We start from the raw sequence: 12,938 nt of genomic DNA, 5'->3' as shown, positions 1-12,938 counted from the left end.
ATTTTCACAGAGCAATGGGCGATTTTTTTGCCTCCCCACAAATCGACCCAGCCTAGTGTGCACACACTTGAATTGGAAGGCAATCGGTTTATGTATGTGTGCTTGTGCCCGCGAATAAGTGTGCATATATGCATGTATGTGTATATAGTACACATATCTATGCTTATAAATCAGCAAAATCAACAGCAGCATCATCAAAGCAGGTTTTGCGTGGTCTCCGGTTTGTATGTTGTAGTTTTTGTTGTGACATTTGTTCAGTTCGTTATTTTAGCACTTTCATGCTGACATAAAATCGATTGCATTATACACATTTCATTTTCCAACACACATGCATAGACTCGTATAAGGGTTGTTCAAAATTTTTTGTATACACTTTTTTTCAAAAATAATTGTTTTTTATATTCATATGCCGCCCACTCGTTGAAAAAATGCCACCCAAGATTAAAGAAAACAAATTTAGAGACATTTTTTTTTTTCATTATATAAAATTAGATTAAGTCGGATGAGGCACACTGCACTTGAAACAAGTCCACTCACATTTTAATGTACAGTAGATAATTTCTTAGACCGATTCCCATATTCCGTACAGATATTTTTTCATTCAATCTTACCTTCCAGTGAGATGGCGTCTGAACTATCTGGGTCTTCGAAGAAGGAAGCGTATTCCTCACGCACTCTCCCAAATTTTCAAAGGCATTCTTCGATGAGTGGAGTATTCGCACAATAATTGCTTTATTAGCTTTACCACTGCCTTAATTCCTTACTCCGACAGTGAACTGATCAATTTTGAAATAGTATTCTGATGCATTAATTTTTGAGCCTTCATTCATTTTCGCATCAATTTGGTAGATAGAGAGAATATATATATATATATATATATATATAATTAGCGCATACACCCTTTTTGGGTGCTTGGCCGAGCTCCTCCTCCTATTTGTGGTGTGCGTCTTGATGTTGTTCCACAAATGGAGGGACCTACAGTTTCAAGCCGACTTCGAACGGCAGATATGTTTATGAGGAGCTTTTTCATAGCAGAAATACACTCGGAGGTTTGCCATTGCTTACCGAGGGGCGACCGCTATTAGAAAAAATTTTTCCTGCATTTTGGGTTTTCACCGAGATTCGAACCAACGTCATTCCACTCATTGACTGGCACATTTCAAATTGTATATGTAGTGTTCAGTAGTTGAACGAGAATCGGCAACAGGTTAAGAAGCGCGCAAAGTTTTATTAAAAGAAACAGAGAGAATAACTGAATTTCATGTACGCAACTCTTTTTACAACACATTATAATTAAATTTGCAAAAATAATTAAGCAACTAATTTGAACAGCAACTTTTATTCAGTTTATTTATTGTACTGAAAGACATAATGTCAATACAAAACGTTCTATTATAAAATAATAAAATCAAAAATTAAATTCTAACAGTTGAGTAGAAATTGAAACAATAAATTTTATTAAAGTATTTGGTACATTTAAAATGATTTTCTGAACGAAAAATTTTATGAAAAATTTTTCTAAATTGTTTCGAACTACGATTCATTTTGCAGAACCCTATGTACATTGTAAAAAAAAAATTACATAATAGATTATGTGTACAAATAAAAGTAACCTGATCAATTCCATTGCGATTCCATTTACCTCCTTCTCTATATCCATACAAAATATCTATCAAACAAATAAAAAAAAAATTTCTTTTGAAAAATGCAATCATTCCATTAGTATTTTCTTATGACGTTGTCACGTTCAACTATCTTCTACCGACTTTACAGACAACCTCTTTTTTTAACTTGACTTTGTTATCCCAAATTTTTTTAAACTTTGGAGTTTTTTTTTTCAAACTGAAATTTCTTTTCCAAATTTCAATTTTTTTAATACGCATTTAATTGTATATTTTAATATAAATTTATTTACCAACTTTTTTCTCAAAATTTCAAACCTGTTTCCTAACTATGTTTTTAATTGATCTTAATTAAAATTTTTTTTTCAAATTTTAAAATTCTTTTTGTTACCTCAAAATATCAAATAATTTTTTTTTTAATTTATACCTATTTATTTTTTTTTCAGCTTGTGCATGTATTTTTCAATATTTCAATTTCTTTTTTTTCCAATCTTTTGTTTTTAATTCAAATTTATTTTAAAACTTACTTTTTAATCAAATTTAATTTAAACATTTCTTTTAACCTTTAAATGTACTTATTTTTTTTTTTTCAAAATGTCTAATATATTTTTCACTTTGTTTTAAATTTAAAATTATTTTGTATTTTTTTAACTTTTGAATGTATTTTTTCAATATTTCAATTTCATTTTATTTTCCTCTAATCTTGTTTTATTTTTAATTCCAATTTATTTTCCCACGTTCATTTTAATTAAATTAAACTTTTCAATTTATTTATTTTTCTCAACGTGTCAATTTTATTTTCCACTTTGTTTTTAATTTAAATTTATTTCAAATTTACTTTCCAACTTTCTTTTCAATCAAAATTTATTTAATCATTTTTTTTTTAACTTTTTAATTTATTAATTTAGTGTGAAATATATTTTCCACTTTTTTAAATTAAAATTTATTTTGCAAATTCCTTTTTAATTAAATTATTTTATATTTTTTTTTAGCTTTAAACTTTTTTTTTCAATATGTCTATTTTTTTTTATTTGGTTGGTTTAAGGGTGACCCCGCATCGGAGTGCCACATAGACCGCAAGTTGGGTCCGTTGTGTTGCCCTAGAGCTCATTATTTTAAATGATTTCCCCACCTAACCGAGATTTTTATTGTAGATTTTGGTCAAAGATATTAATTCGTTTCGAAAATTTGATGAGAGATTCGACTTTCAGGTCCGAGAGTACTGAAAGATTGTCAATTGTTGGAGAGCCTAGAAGAGCGAGTCGACTTCTGGCTAGACCGGGACAACTGCACAGCAAATGTCTGCTCGATACTTCCTCATCTTCGTCCTCGCAGTATCTGCACAGGTCGTTTTGAGGAACCCCGAGCCGACGTGCGTGAGTGCCCAAAAGGCAGTGGCCGGTGATAAGAGATATTATATGCCTTAGTTCGTGTTTCGAAAGACTTATAAGGGTTTTTGTCTGTTTCAGATTGTAGGATGGCCAGATTTGTCTGGTCGTAACGCAAAAAGTTTTCACTCGCCACCTCCGATCAGCAATGCTGTGAAATTCTCGATCAATGAGCAATTTACATGTTGAGAGCGGAATGTGAATTGTGGGTAAGTTACTAACATTTGATTGCGCAGCTCCAGCTCTTGCGAGCTCATCAGCTTTGCAGTTACCTTCGAATCCACTGTGACCCGGTATCCAGATAACTTGGACGGAATTCTGAACACTTATCTCGTTAAGAGATAAGAGACAGGATCGAACCACATCTGAGTGGGTATAAGAGGAGCTGAGTGCTCGAACGGCCGCTTGACTGTCGGTGAAAAAGCGGATATCCTCTAGTGATATTCTATTTTCTAAAAGAGTTTTCGCAGCATACCAGATAGCGAATACTTCCGCTTGGAATACGCTACAGTAGTCGGGTAATCTAAATGATAGATTGATGTGAGGGGAATTGAAAAAGATTCCAAATCCCACTTTACCGTCTTGTTTTGAACCATCTGTATATATAATCAGAGGGCCATCGATTTCGGTAAGATTTGTCTTCCATTCTTTTCTAGTTGGGACTAAACAGGAGAATAGCAAGGGTGGTGATGGAAGACTTACATGATAGTCTATGTCGGAAGAGATAACAGTGTTCCTGTTCAGTATGGCCGAATGGCCAAGATACTTATTCCATTTCGATATAGCATTCATGCGTGTCGCTGCTTTCGCTGCAATCGCTTTGCCAGCTAGATCGATAGGGAACAAGTGAAGCAACGTATTTAGTAGGTGTTTTACTCAAGCATCCTGTTATCAGGAGGCAGGCTGTTCTTTGGACTCGATCAATTTTGGCTACTCTACACCGTTTTTCGAGTGCTGTCCACCATACAACCACACCGTAGAAGAGTATAGGTTTGATGATCGAGGTATATATCCAATAAATGATCCGAGGTGAAAAACCCCAGGTTTTGCCTATAGCTTTCTTACAAGTATAGAGAGCTATGAAAGCTTTTTTACATCTGTTTTCGATGTTCAATTTCCAACTCAACTTCCTATCAAGAATAACTCCTAGATATTTAGCTGAATCAGATAGAAGTAATGATTCCGCTTTTAAAGTTATTGTCTGCAGTGGAGGAGATTGTTGTTTCCTATTGAAGAGAACAATTGATGTTAGTTAAAATTTTATTTTCAAATTTTAAAATTCTTTTTTTTACCTCAAAATATCAAATAAAATTTTTTTAATTTATATTTATTTTTTTTTTTAGCTTGTGCACGTATTTTTTTAAAATTTCAATTTCTTTTTGTTTTTTCCCAATCTTTTGTTTTTAATTCAAATTTATTTTAAAAATTACATTTTAATCAAATTTAATTTAAACATTTTTTTTTAACCTTTAAATGTATTTATTTATTTTTTCTTTCAAAATGTCAAATATATTTTTCACTTTGTTTTAAATTTAAAATTATTTTGTATTTTTTTAACTTTTGAATGTATTTTTTCAATTTTTCAATTTGATTTTATTTTTTTCCAATCTTATTTTTTTAATTCAAATTTACTTTCCAACTTTCCTTTTAATCAAAATTTATTTAATCATTTTTTTTTTAACTTTTTAATTTATTAATTTAGTGTGAAATATATTTGCCACTTTTTTTAAATTAAAATTTATTTTCCAAATTCCTTTTTAATTAAAATTAATTTATATCATTTTTTAGCTTTAAACTTTTTTTCAATATATCAATTTTTTTTTAATTTATATTTGTTTAGAATATTTTTTTAACTTTTGCATGTAGTTTTTCAATATTTCAATTTCATTTTATCTGTTTTTTCAATCTTTCTTTTAATTCAAATTTACTTTCCAACTTTCTTTTTAATCAAAATTTATTAATTAATACTTTTAGCTTTTTAATTCATTAATTTATTAATTTAGTGTCAAATATATTTTCCGCATTTTTTAAATTAAAATTCATTTTCCAGTTTCCTTTTTAATAAAAATTAGTGTTTATTTTTTTTTTGCCTTACCATTAATTTTTATTTCTAAAAAGAATCAATTTTTTTTTAAATTTATATTTATTTAGAAGTTTTTTTTAACTTTGGCATTCATTTTTTCAATACATCAGTCTCATTTTATTTTCCTCTAATTTTGTTTTTTTTTTGTAATTCCAATTGATTTTCCCACGTTCGTTTTAACTAAATTAAACTTTTCAATTTATTTCTTTTTCTCAACGTGTCAATTTTATTTTCCACTTTGCTTTTAATTTAAATTTATTTTCCAATTTTCTTTTTAATTTAAATTTATTTTCCAATTTTCTTTTTAATTTAAATTTATTTAACATTTTTTTTTTAATTTTGGATGTATTTTTTCAATATTTCAATTTTATTTTTTCCTGTCGATCTTTGTTTTTTTTTAATTCAAATTTAATTTGCATCTTTCTTTTCAATCAAAATTTATTTGATAATTCTCTTAACTTTTTAATTTATTAATTTAGTGTGAAATATATTTTCTACTTTTTTTACATTAAAATTTATTTTCCTTTCCAATTAAAATTAATCTAAATTTTGTTTATCTTTAAAATTTATCTTTTCTCAAGATGTGAAATATTTAATATTTTCAAATTTTGTTTTTTATTTAAATTTTTTCCCAATTTTTTTTTACTAAAAATTTATTTAAGATTTTGTTAACTTTTATATTTAATAATTTTATTAAAAATTGCCATTTTATTTTCCAAATTTGTTCCACTATTAAAATTTATTTATTTATTTAAAAACATGCTTTTATTAAATATTTTATATTTTTTTAAAATGCTTAAAATTTATTCTCCAAAACTTTTTTAAGAATTTTAATTTCTTTTCTAAACTTTCCTCTTTTGTCTCTCAATACGTGGCCGACGTATTCCACACTGGCCGCCGCTGAAATTTCACGAAAGAGTATATAAACAGAAATTTCAAAAACACAAATAAGAACATCCTTAGTAAATCCACCGCAGTTTTATACAATAAAATCCCGTTTTCAATTGAAAGATTATTAAGTGTGTGCAGCGCTGTGAGCAGGAAACGTTATCCCATGTCAGCTACAAATTTCATTGATTTTCAGCGAAGGAGACTTAATGTTTGCCAATGACAAAACGAAAAAATTATTTGGCAAAAAATTTCAACTGTCAAAAAACGCTTTATAATTTTGACAACATTTATTGGTCTGGTTGGACAGCTGTCAAATGGACGACTTGGCAACATAATGAGTTTTTAATCTTGTATAGGATTATTTTATTACTGGAAATATTTTTGCTTAGTTTAAATTCAATGCCCGATAATCGAAATTAGTGCGGACTGTATAAACCAATTTGTTTTATTAGCTATTACAAATAATTAAACTTATTATTTTCTATATCCAATTGCAGGACTGCCAATTAAATTTACAAAATTTAATCAAAATCGAAATGGAATTCGACGAAGATTACACAATTTCACCGAGCACATTTACGTATAAAAAATTGCGAAGGAAGCGCAGAGCGTTAACGAAACGTAGGTGAGTGTGAATTTTTTTTTTTTTCAAAACCTTTTCAGCTCGAATACATTTTTTTTTATTAAATTTAAATCAATTTTGGTCCTACAAAAGCGAATAACGTTCCTAGCGCATGCTGTGAAATAACAAAGAGTGGCACCGGAAGGGCTAAATCAGTTGCACGGATCAACAAAATTGCACTTTTCATCTGTTACAAGAAAAGTTTGACTTGATTATGATACAAATTTCTCACCCTAGTTTTTTTTTTTGTTGAAGGGTCATACCAACTGAACCTGCGATTTTTAATTTAAGGTGAATAAAGAAAATGGGTCCCTGGGTTAAAACTGGTAAAAATGTTCCATCACTTATCGTGGGCTGTATCTTATCATCATCATCATCAATCAATAGTACTACAGGCATTTGCTTCCACAACTACGGTTCTCCAGTCCGACCGATACTCTGCTACACCTTTCCAGTTTGCGATCCCCATTTTCCGCAAGTCGGCTGTGACTTCATCAATTCAGCGTTGTTTGGTCTTCCTCGGCCTACCCATCCAACCACTTGCCTATGGAACAGTATACTGGCAACTCTCCATTTGGGCATTCTGTAATGTGCCCCAATCATCTGATTCGTTCACTTTTTATAAAGCGTATGGTGTGTCCATTTATACATTGCCATCTCTTGAGCTTTTGATAGCAATTGAGACTTGAATAATTTTATGTGTGCAAGAATGCTTTATTTGCCGCTTTTACTCGGTCATTTGTTGCCACGGAAGTGTCAGAATTACTATTACAGACCGTACTAGAACCGTAAACATTTTTTGTTTCTACTTATTTCTGGCGCTTAACTACTTCTTTTGCTGTGTTCAGAGGCTTCTGGTAGAATTGTATGTTGAATATTTTTGTAGTTCATTTTAACCCGTTATATCCCGTTATTATATTGGGAGGTTGAATTAGTTTTAAAGGTTTTTTTTGAAGATTTGGGGCTTTATTGTGAAAAAACGGTACAAAATATTTTATTCGAAGTATTGGCCATCGCTAGCTACAACTTTCGCCCATCTTTCGGGCAATTTCCGGATGCCGTTTCTCCTAAATTCTGGCCGCTGCTTGGCTATCCATGACTCAACCCATATTTTGGTAGCCTCGTACGAGGAGAACCGCTGGTCCGCCAAATCGAGACTCATATGCCGGAACAAATGATAATCGGAGGGAGCTATGTCTGGACTATACGGCGGGTGGGGTAACACTTCCCAGCCAAGCGTTCCAAGGTATTTTTTGACAGGTTGAGCAACATGCGGCCGAGCGTTGTCATGTTGCAAAATAACCTTGTCGTGCCTTTTTACCGTTTCCGGCCGTTTTTCTTTCAATGGCCGGCTTAAACACATCAATTGCAATCGGTAACGATCCCCCGTGATTGTTTCGCCCGGTTGGATCAGCTCAAAATATACGACGCCGACCTGATCCCACCAAATGCAGAGCATGATTTTCTTGCCGTGAATATTCTGCTTGGCCGTCGACGTTGATGCGTGGCCGGGCAAACCCCATGATTTTTTGCGTTTTGGGTTATCGTAGTGGATCCATTTTTCGTCGCCAGTCACCACCCGATGCAAAAAACCCTTCCGATTTTGTCGCTCGATCAGCAATTCGCACGTAAAAAATCGCCGTTCGACGTCGCGCAGCTTCAACTCGTACGGGACCCAATGTCCTTGCTTTTGGATCATTCCCATCGCTTTTAGACGCTTGCAAAGGTTGATTTATCAACGCCCAATGATTCAGCAAGCTCTTCTTGGGTTTGGCACGAGTCCTCGTTTACCAATTCCCCCAATTCCGCGTCCTCGAACTTTTTGGGCTGGCCAAGACGCTCCTTGTCTTCGGTGTGAAAATCACCACTTTTGAATCGTCGAAACCAGTACTCACATGTTGAAATCGACGGAGTATGGTCTGGGTAGGCCTCCTGCAGCAATTCACGGGCTTGGGCTGTATTTTTTTTTCAAATTGAAGCAGAAAAGCAAAGCTTCCCGCAAATTGCGTTTCGACGGCACGAAAGTTGACATACTCGGAGCACGAAAACACTGCGTTGTTTATACTTCAGCGAAATGACAGATACTGATAAACAAAGCCTAGGGATGAGGCTTTGTCATGAATATATATTCAGTATTGCCAACGCGATAAAGTGATAAATAGCGCCATCTGTGTATCACCTTTAAAACTAATTCAACCTCCCAATACGTATTTTTTGCCATTCCCACAAAAAGGACAAAAAAGACCCATCTGTTGAGAAATTACAGGGTTCAAATGCTCTACAAAAATATTAACCGTCATTTTTTACATAGAACTGCTATACATATAATATTATAGACCTGAAATGGAAATATCGCATAGTTTTCTTTGTTGGTTTACTTTCAAAATGTGCGAAATAGTGAAAACTTTGAACAGCTCTTAAATATTGGGTCGGGAAATAAGTTCGTAGTGTTTTTACGGAAGAATTTTATTTAAACAAAAACCATTAATTATATCAGGGAGTTAATCAATTAACATTCGAGCTCTTGGAGTTCGGCTTTGACGACTTTTGCTACATGAGGCCGGGCGTTGTCGTGAAAGAGTATGGGTTGACCATGCCGACCAAGTCTTTTCAGTCGAATAGCCTCAATCACACCGCTTGGGAATGCAGAGCTCCTTCTTGACCGTGGCATTCTTTTCGAGCATTTCCAGTGCATCATGCCCTCCCAGTCCTCCGGCCCTTCTTTGGGTGAAGATCCGGCTTGATTCTCGGCTTTGGCGTATCTCCTAGATCCGCCCCGCCTTTGTTTACTTCACATTGTTTTATAGGCACCATTTCTCATCTCCTGTGACGATTCGGTACAAAAAGCGTTGTTTATGAGTGCATGCTGCTCGATGGCGGACGAGATGCTAAGAGGCAATTTGAAGGCGACTATCTTTGGTTGTTTTATTGAGCTCGTGAGACACTCAGACACCCAGGCTCCCAATTTTTCGGTAAATCCTATTGAATGATTGACATTGAGAATTGTTTTATTATCGCAGTTCTTTCTTTCCACCGACTGGCCACCTCTCTTCATCAAAAGTGATTTGAACAAGAATCTTTGCGTGTCTTTGTTATTTAGGAAAAAGTCTGATTTTGTCATACAGTGCAATCCAATATAATTCTTCACATTTGAGAACTGCTCTTCCACTCTTCCACGTTGATATGATTTAAGTGAATGATATAACAGCAGTTTAGTCTAAACTTTTACCAGCCAAGAAATGACCGAAGGAACTAAAATCAACTACAAAATATTACGCAGACCTTAACTTCCTATCCACCACTTAATAAAGTATATGTAGAAAAGCCTATCTGGAGTGTATTTCTCTTCATTTGAAACCGTAAAAAATGGCCTAATTTGTTGTTGTACTTGAAAATTGTGTAATGTGATAGTAGCCTTGTTAGTCTGGTCTCTCTATCTATGTACAATACGTGATTCGGAGGTATTTTAATGAAATTGAGATCTTGAATATTTCTAATGGTGTGAATAGCGATTCTGCCAGATCGTTATTCATGGCAGATCCCGCTCTTCCCAGTTCATTTGCGTTTTCGTCACCTTCAATGCCTCGATGTCCTGGGAACCAGATTAAGGTAACTTCAAGGTTTTCTCTCAAGGTGGTAAGGCTACTCCTACTCTGTCCCGCCAGTTTTGAGGTTGTTATAGCTGAATTCAGTGCCTGGACTGCAGTTTGACTATCAGAAAGAAAAGCCATATTGCCCTTAAAATAGAAATCTGCGATTAGTAACCTACAAGCCTCCTCAATGGCCAGTATTTTCGCCTTAAAGATACTGCAGGCATTATGAAGACGTACAGACTTTTAAATTTTAAGTATATGAGAATATATACCAGCTCCAACACCACAATCCCTTTTGGAGCCATTTTTATAGACTTTGGGGTCGAAGTTATTAAGTGAGAATCCCTTACTCCATTCGACCCGAGACGGAATGAGAGTGGCAAAGTTTTTATCGAACGTTACTGACGGGATGATATAATCAGTCCTCTCCGAAGTATACTGGGTTTGTCTCAGTAATAGACTGGAGCATTAGGAGCATTACTGCAAACAAAATATTTACTAATTCCTTTTAACAGCCAGCTATTTTGCAGTGATTACTCATAATTGTATAACTAAGACTTAATATACAATCGTACTATAAATTGACATCCTGTGAGAATTATCTCTATTTAAGGCATTAATTTAAGTGCTTGTGTATATGCATAACTAATTTGAATTCAGCACTTTGATGAACTTGACGCCTCTCGTGAGACATATTTACTTTACCTAATTAAGAATAAATATAGGTAAGCTTACACACACACACATATCTACAAATAAGTGTACTACTGTGCATGTCTTCGTAGCTTAAAGTCATAAGTTACTCGCCGCATATCTTGTAAATGTACTCAAGATGAGAGAGAATCGATGAAAAGTGAAAAAAATAATAATCGTTCATCTTCTTTCCAATCAAAGCAGTTACTATGGAATCGTCATGGAAATATTTTATGCAGCTTCGATTTATTATGTTGAATTTATTTATTGAATTAAAATACATAAACGCCAGTAATAACATTCAATCACAAAACAAGTACTTAAATGTGTGCTAATAATGTGACGCATGGTAATATGAATCGGTTTGTAGGGGAGCTGTATTTTTCACTCACTTCTCGTATACATTCATACATATTATTTAAGTACACTTTGTTGGGTGTTCTGGCTAAGCTCCATATTCTTCTGCTTCTCACCTTCTGGTGTGCGGTGTGATGTTTATTCCAAACATACTTTTTGCCATACTTTCGGTTGCTGATGTTGACTGCAATAGCTGGGCCGAGTTATAGCAACCAAAAATCACTTTACAATTTCGGGATAAGCCTTTTTTCGAAAAAACTTATGAACTTCTCAAAAAATGTGTAGTTGACAAACATTTTAGATAAATGAATTTGATTAGCACCGCATCAACAATTTATTTTATTTTGCAAATAGAGAACTTTTCGCTCCAGTAGTGCCCGGATTCGAACCTCGCAGAGGGAATGGCTTTTTCTAAGAGCGGTCGCCCTTGGGCAGACAATCGCAAGCTTCCGAGTGTATTTCTACCATAAAAAAGCTCCACATAAAAAACCATCTGCCGTTGCGAGTCGGTTTAAAACTGTAGATCCCTCCATTTGTGGAACAGCATCAAGATGCACACAACAAATAGGAGGAGGAGCTCGGTCAACACCAAATAAAGGGAGTAAGCGCCAATTATACTTTTACTCAGAAGAAAAGAAGTGGTTATTTTCTCGTAACCTCAAGATATATTTCGTTCTGCTTTTTGCTGCGTAATACTCCCACTCAAGGGCTACGACGCCAGTGCTAACTCAGGTTAGTATCGGTCGAAACTACAAGCGAAAACGCAACCAAACAAAAATGTGTGAGAAGCTCGCGAAGCGTTTTGAGGCGGTATTTTTTTCCACGCATTCGAAATTAAAAATCAAAAAAAGTTTGTTGTGATGTGGAATCGGCGGTATAAAGTGTACACAAACGTTGATGACTTTTCCGAGCGCAGCTTGAAACAAGTGACGACAAAAAAGCAAGATAAAGTGATCGGCGGAACCTTTCTCTGTGACTGCGCTAACCACGATCAGTTTTTGTTAAAAAGGGTGCTACGAGCTACGGAAAGAAGCTGGTTCAAAGCGTGCCAAGAAGATGCCAGGCTATACTCGACAGCGATGCAGACTACACGGCTTATTGAGTAATTGCGTCTCGTAGTTTTGTACATTCTTTCATGTAAAATTTTTTTAAATATATATCTTTTATACTTCATGAGTAATCGCGTTACCCTTTTTCTAACACAGACTGTATATCTTCTAAACTGAAATTATGAGCATTTCTCAAGGGAAAGCAAATACTTGCATTTTCCTCTTCAATAAATTTTATGCTTCGAATCAATGTTTTTTTTCTGTCAATATAATATCGAATCACGCGTTAAGTAGTTTTTAATTTTAACTGAATAAATATTATCAAATCAATGGTGAAATTAATACACAGTTGAGAGAAGTGATAAGTCGAATTGCTACTAGGTTTTGATAATTTGTACAAATTATTATCTGTCGCTAAACTATTTTTTCTTAGAATTTCTACTTTGGTGTAACTTTTGTCAATCACTTGGAGTAATATTTTACAGGGTAGCGCAAAATTAGTCACCCTATCGGAAAACTTGTAATTTTTGCAACTGTCAATCATATTTGATACTATCAAGCTAAACAGCTGCAGTATACAAACAAATAAGCAAAAGAGCGCGGTAATGTCAAAATAAAGACTTCCATCACTCAAAATATT

General features: G+C 33.8%; 1 protein-coding gene across 2 annotated transcripts in view; it reads left to right on the top strand.

The window, feature by feature from the left end:
• LOC129242882 (cysteine-rich motor neuron 1 protein) overlaps positions 1 to 12,938 on the top strand; it is a 213,920-nt gene that overhangs the window by 122,621 nt on the left and 78,361 nt on the right. For both annotated transcript variants that reach the window (XM_054879781.1, XM_054879782.1), the window contains exon 5: positions 6,482 to 6,609. In XM_054879781.1, coding sequence (XP_054735756.1) covers positions 6,482 to 6,609 — 128 coding nt within the window. The remainder of the gene's footprint in view (positions 1 to 6,481; positions 6,610 to 12,938) is intronic.

The sequence above is a fragment of the Anastrepha obliqua genome, chromosome 3 (genome assembly GCF_027943255.1).
Source record: "Anastrepha obliqua isolate idAnaObli1 chromosome 3, idAnaObli1_1.0, whole genome shotgun sequence".
Lineage (NCBI taxonomy): Eukaryota > Metazoa > Arthropoda > Insecta > Diptera > Tephritidae > Anastrepha > Anastrepha obliqua.
This window is presented reverse-complemented; position numbering and strand designations above follow the sequence as displayed.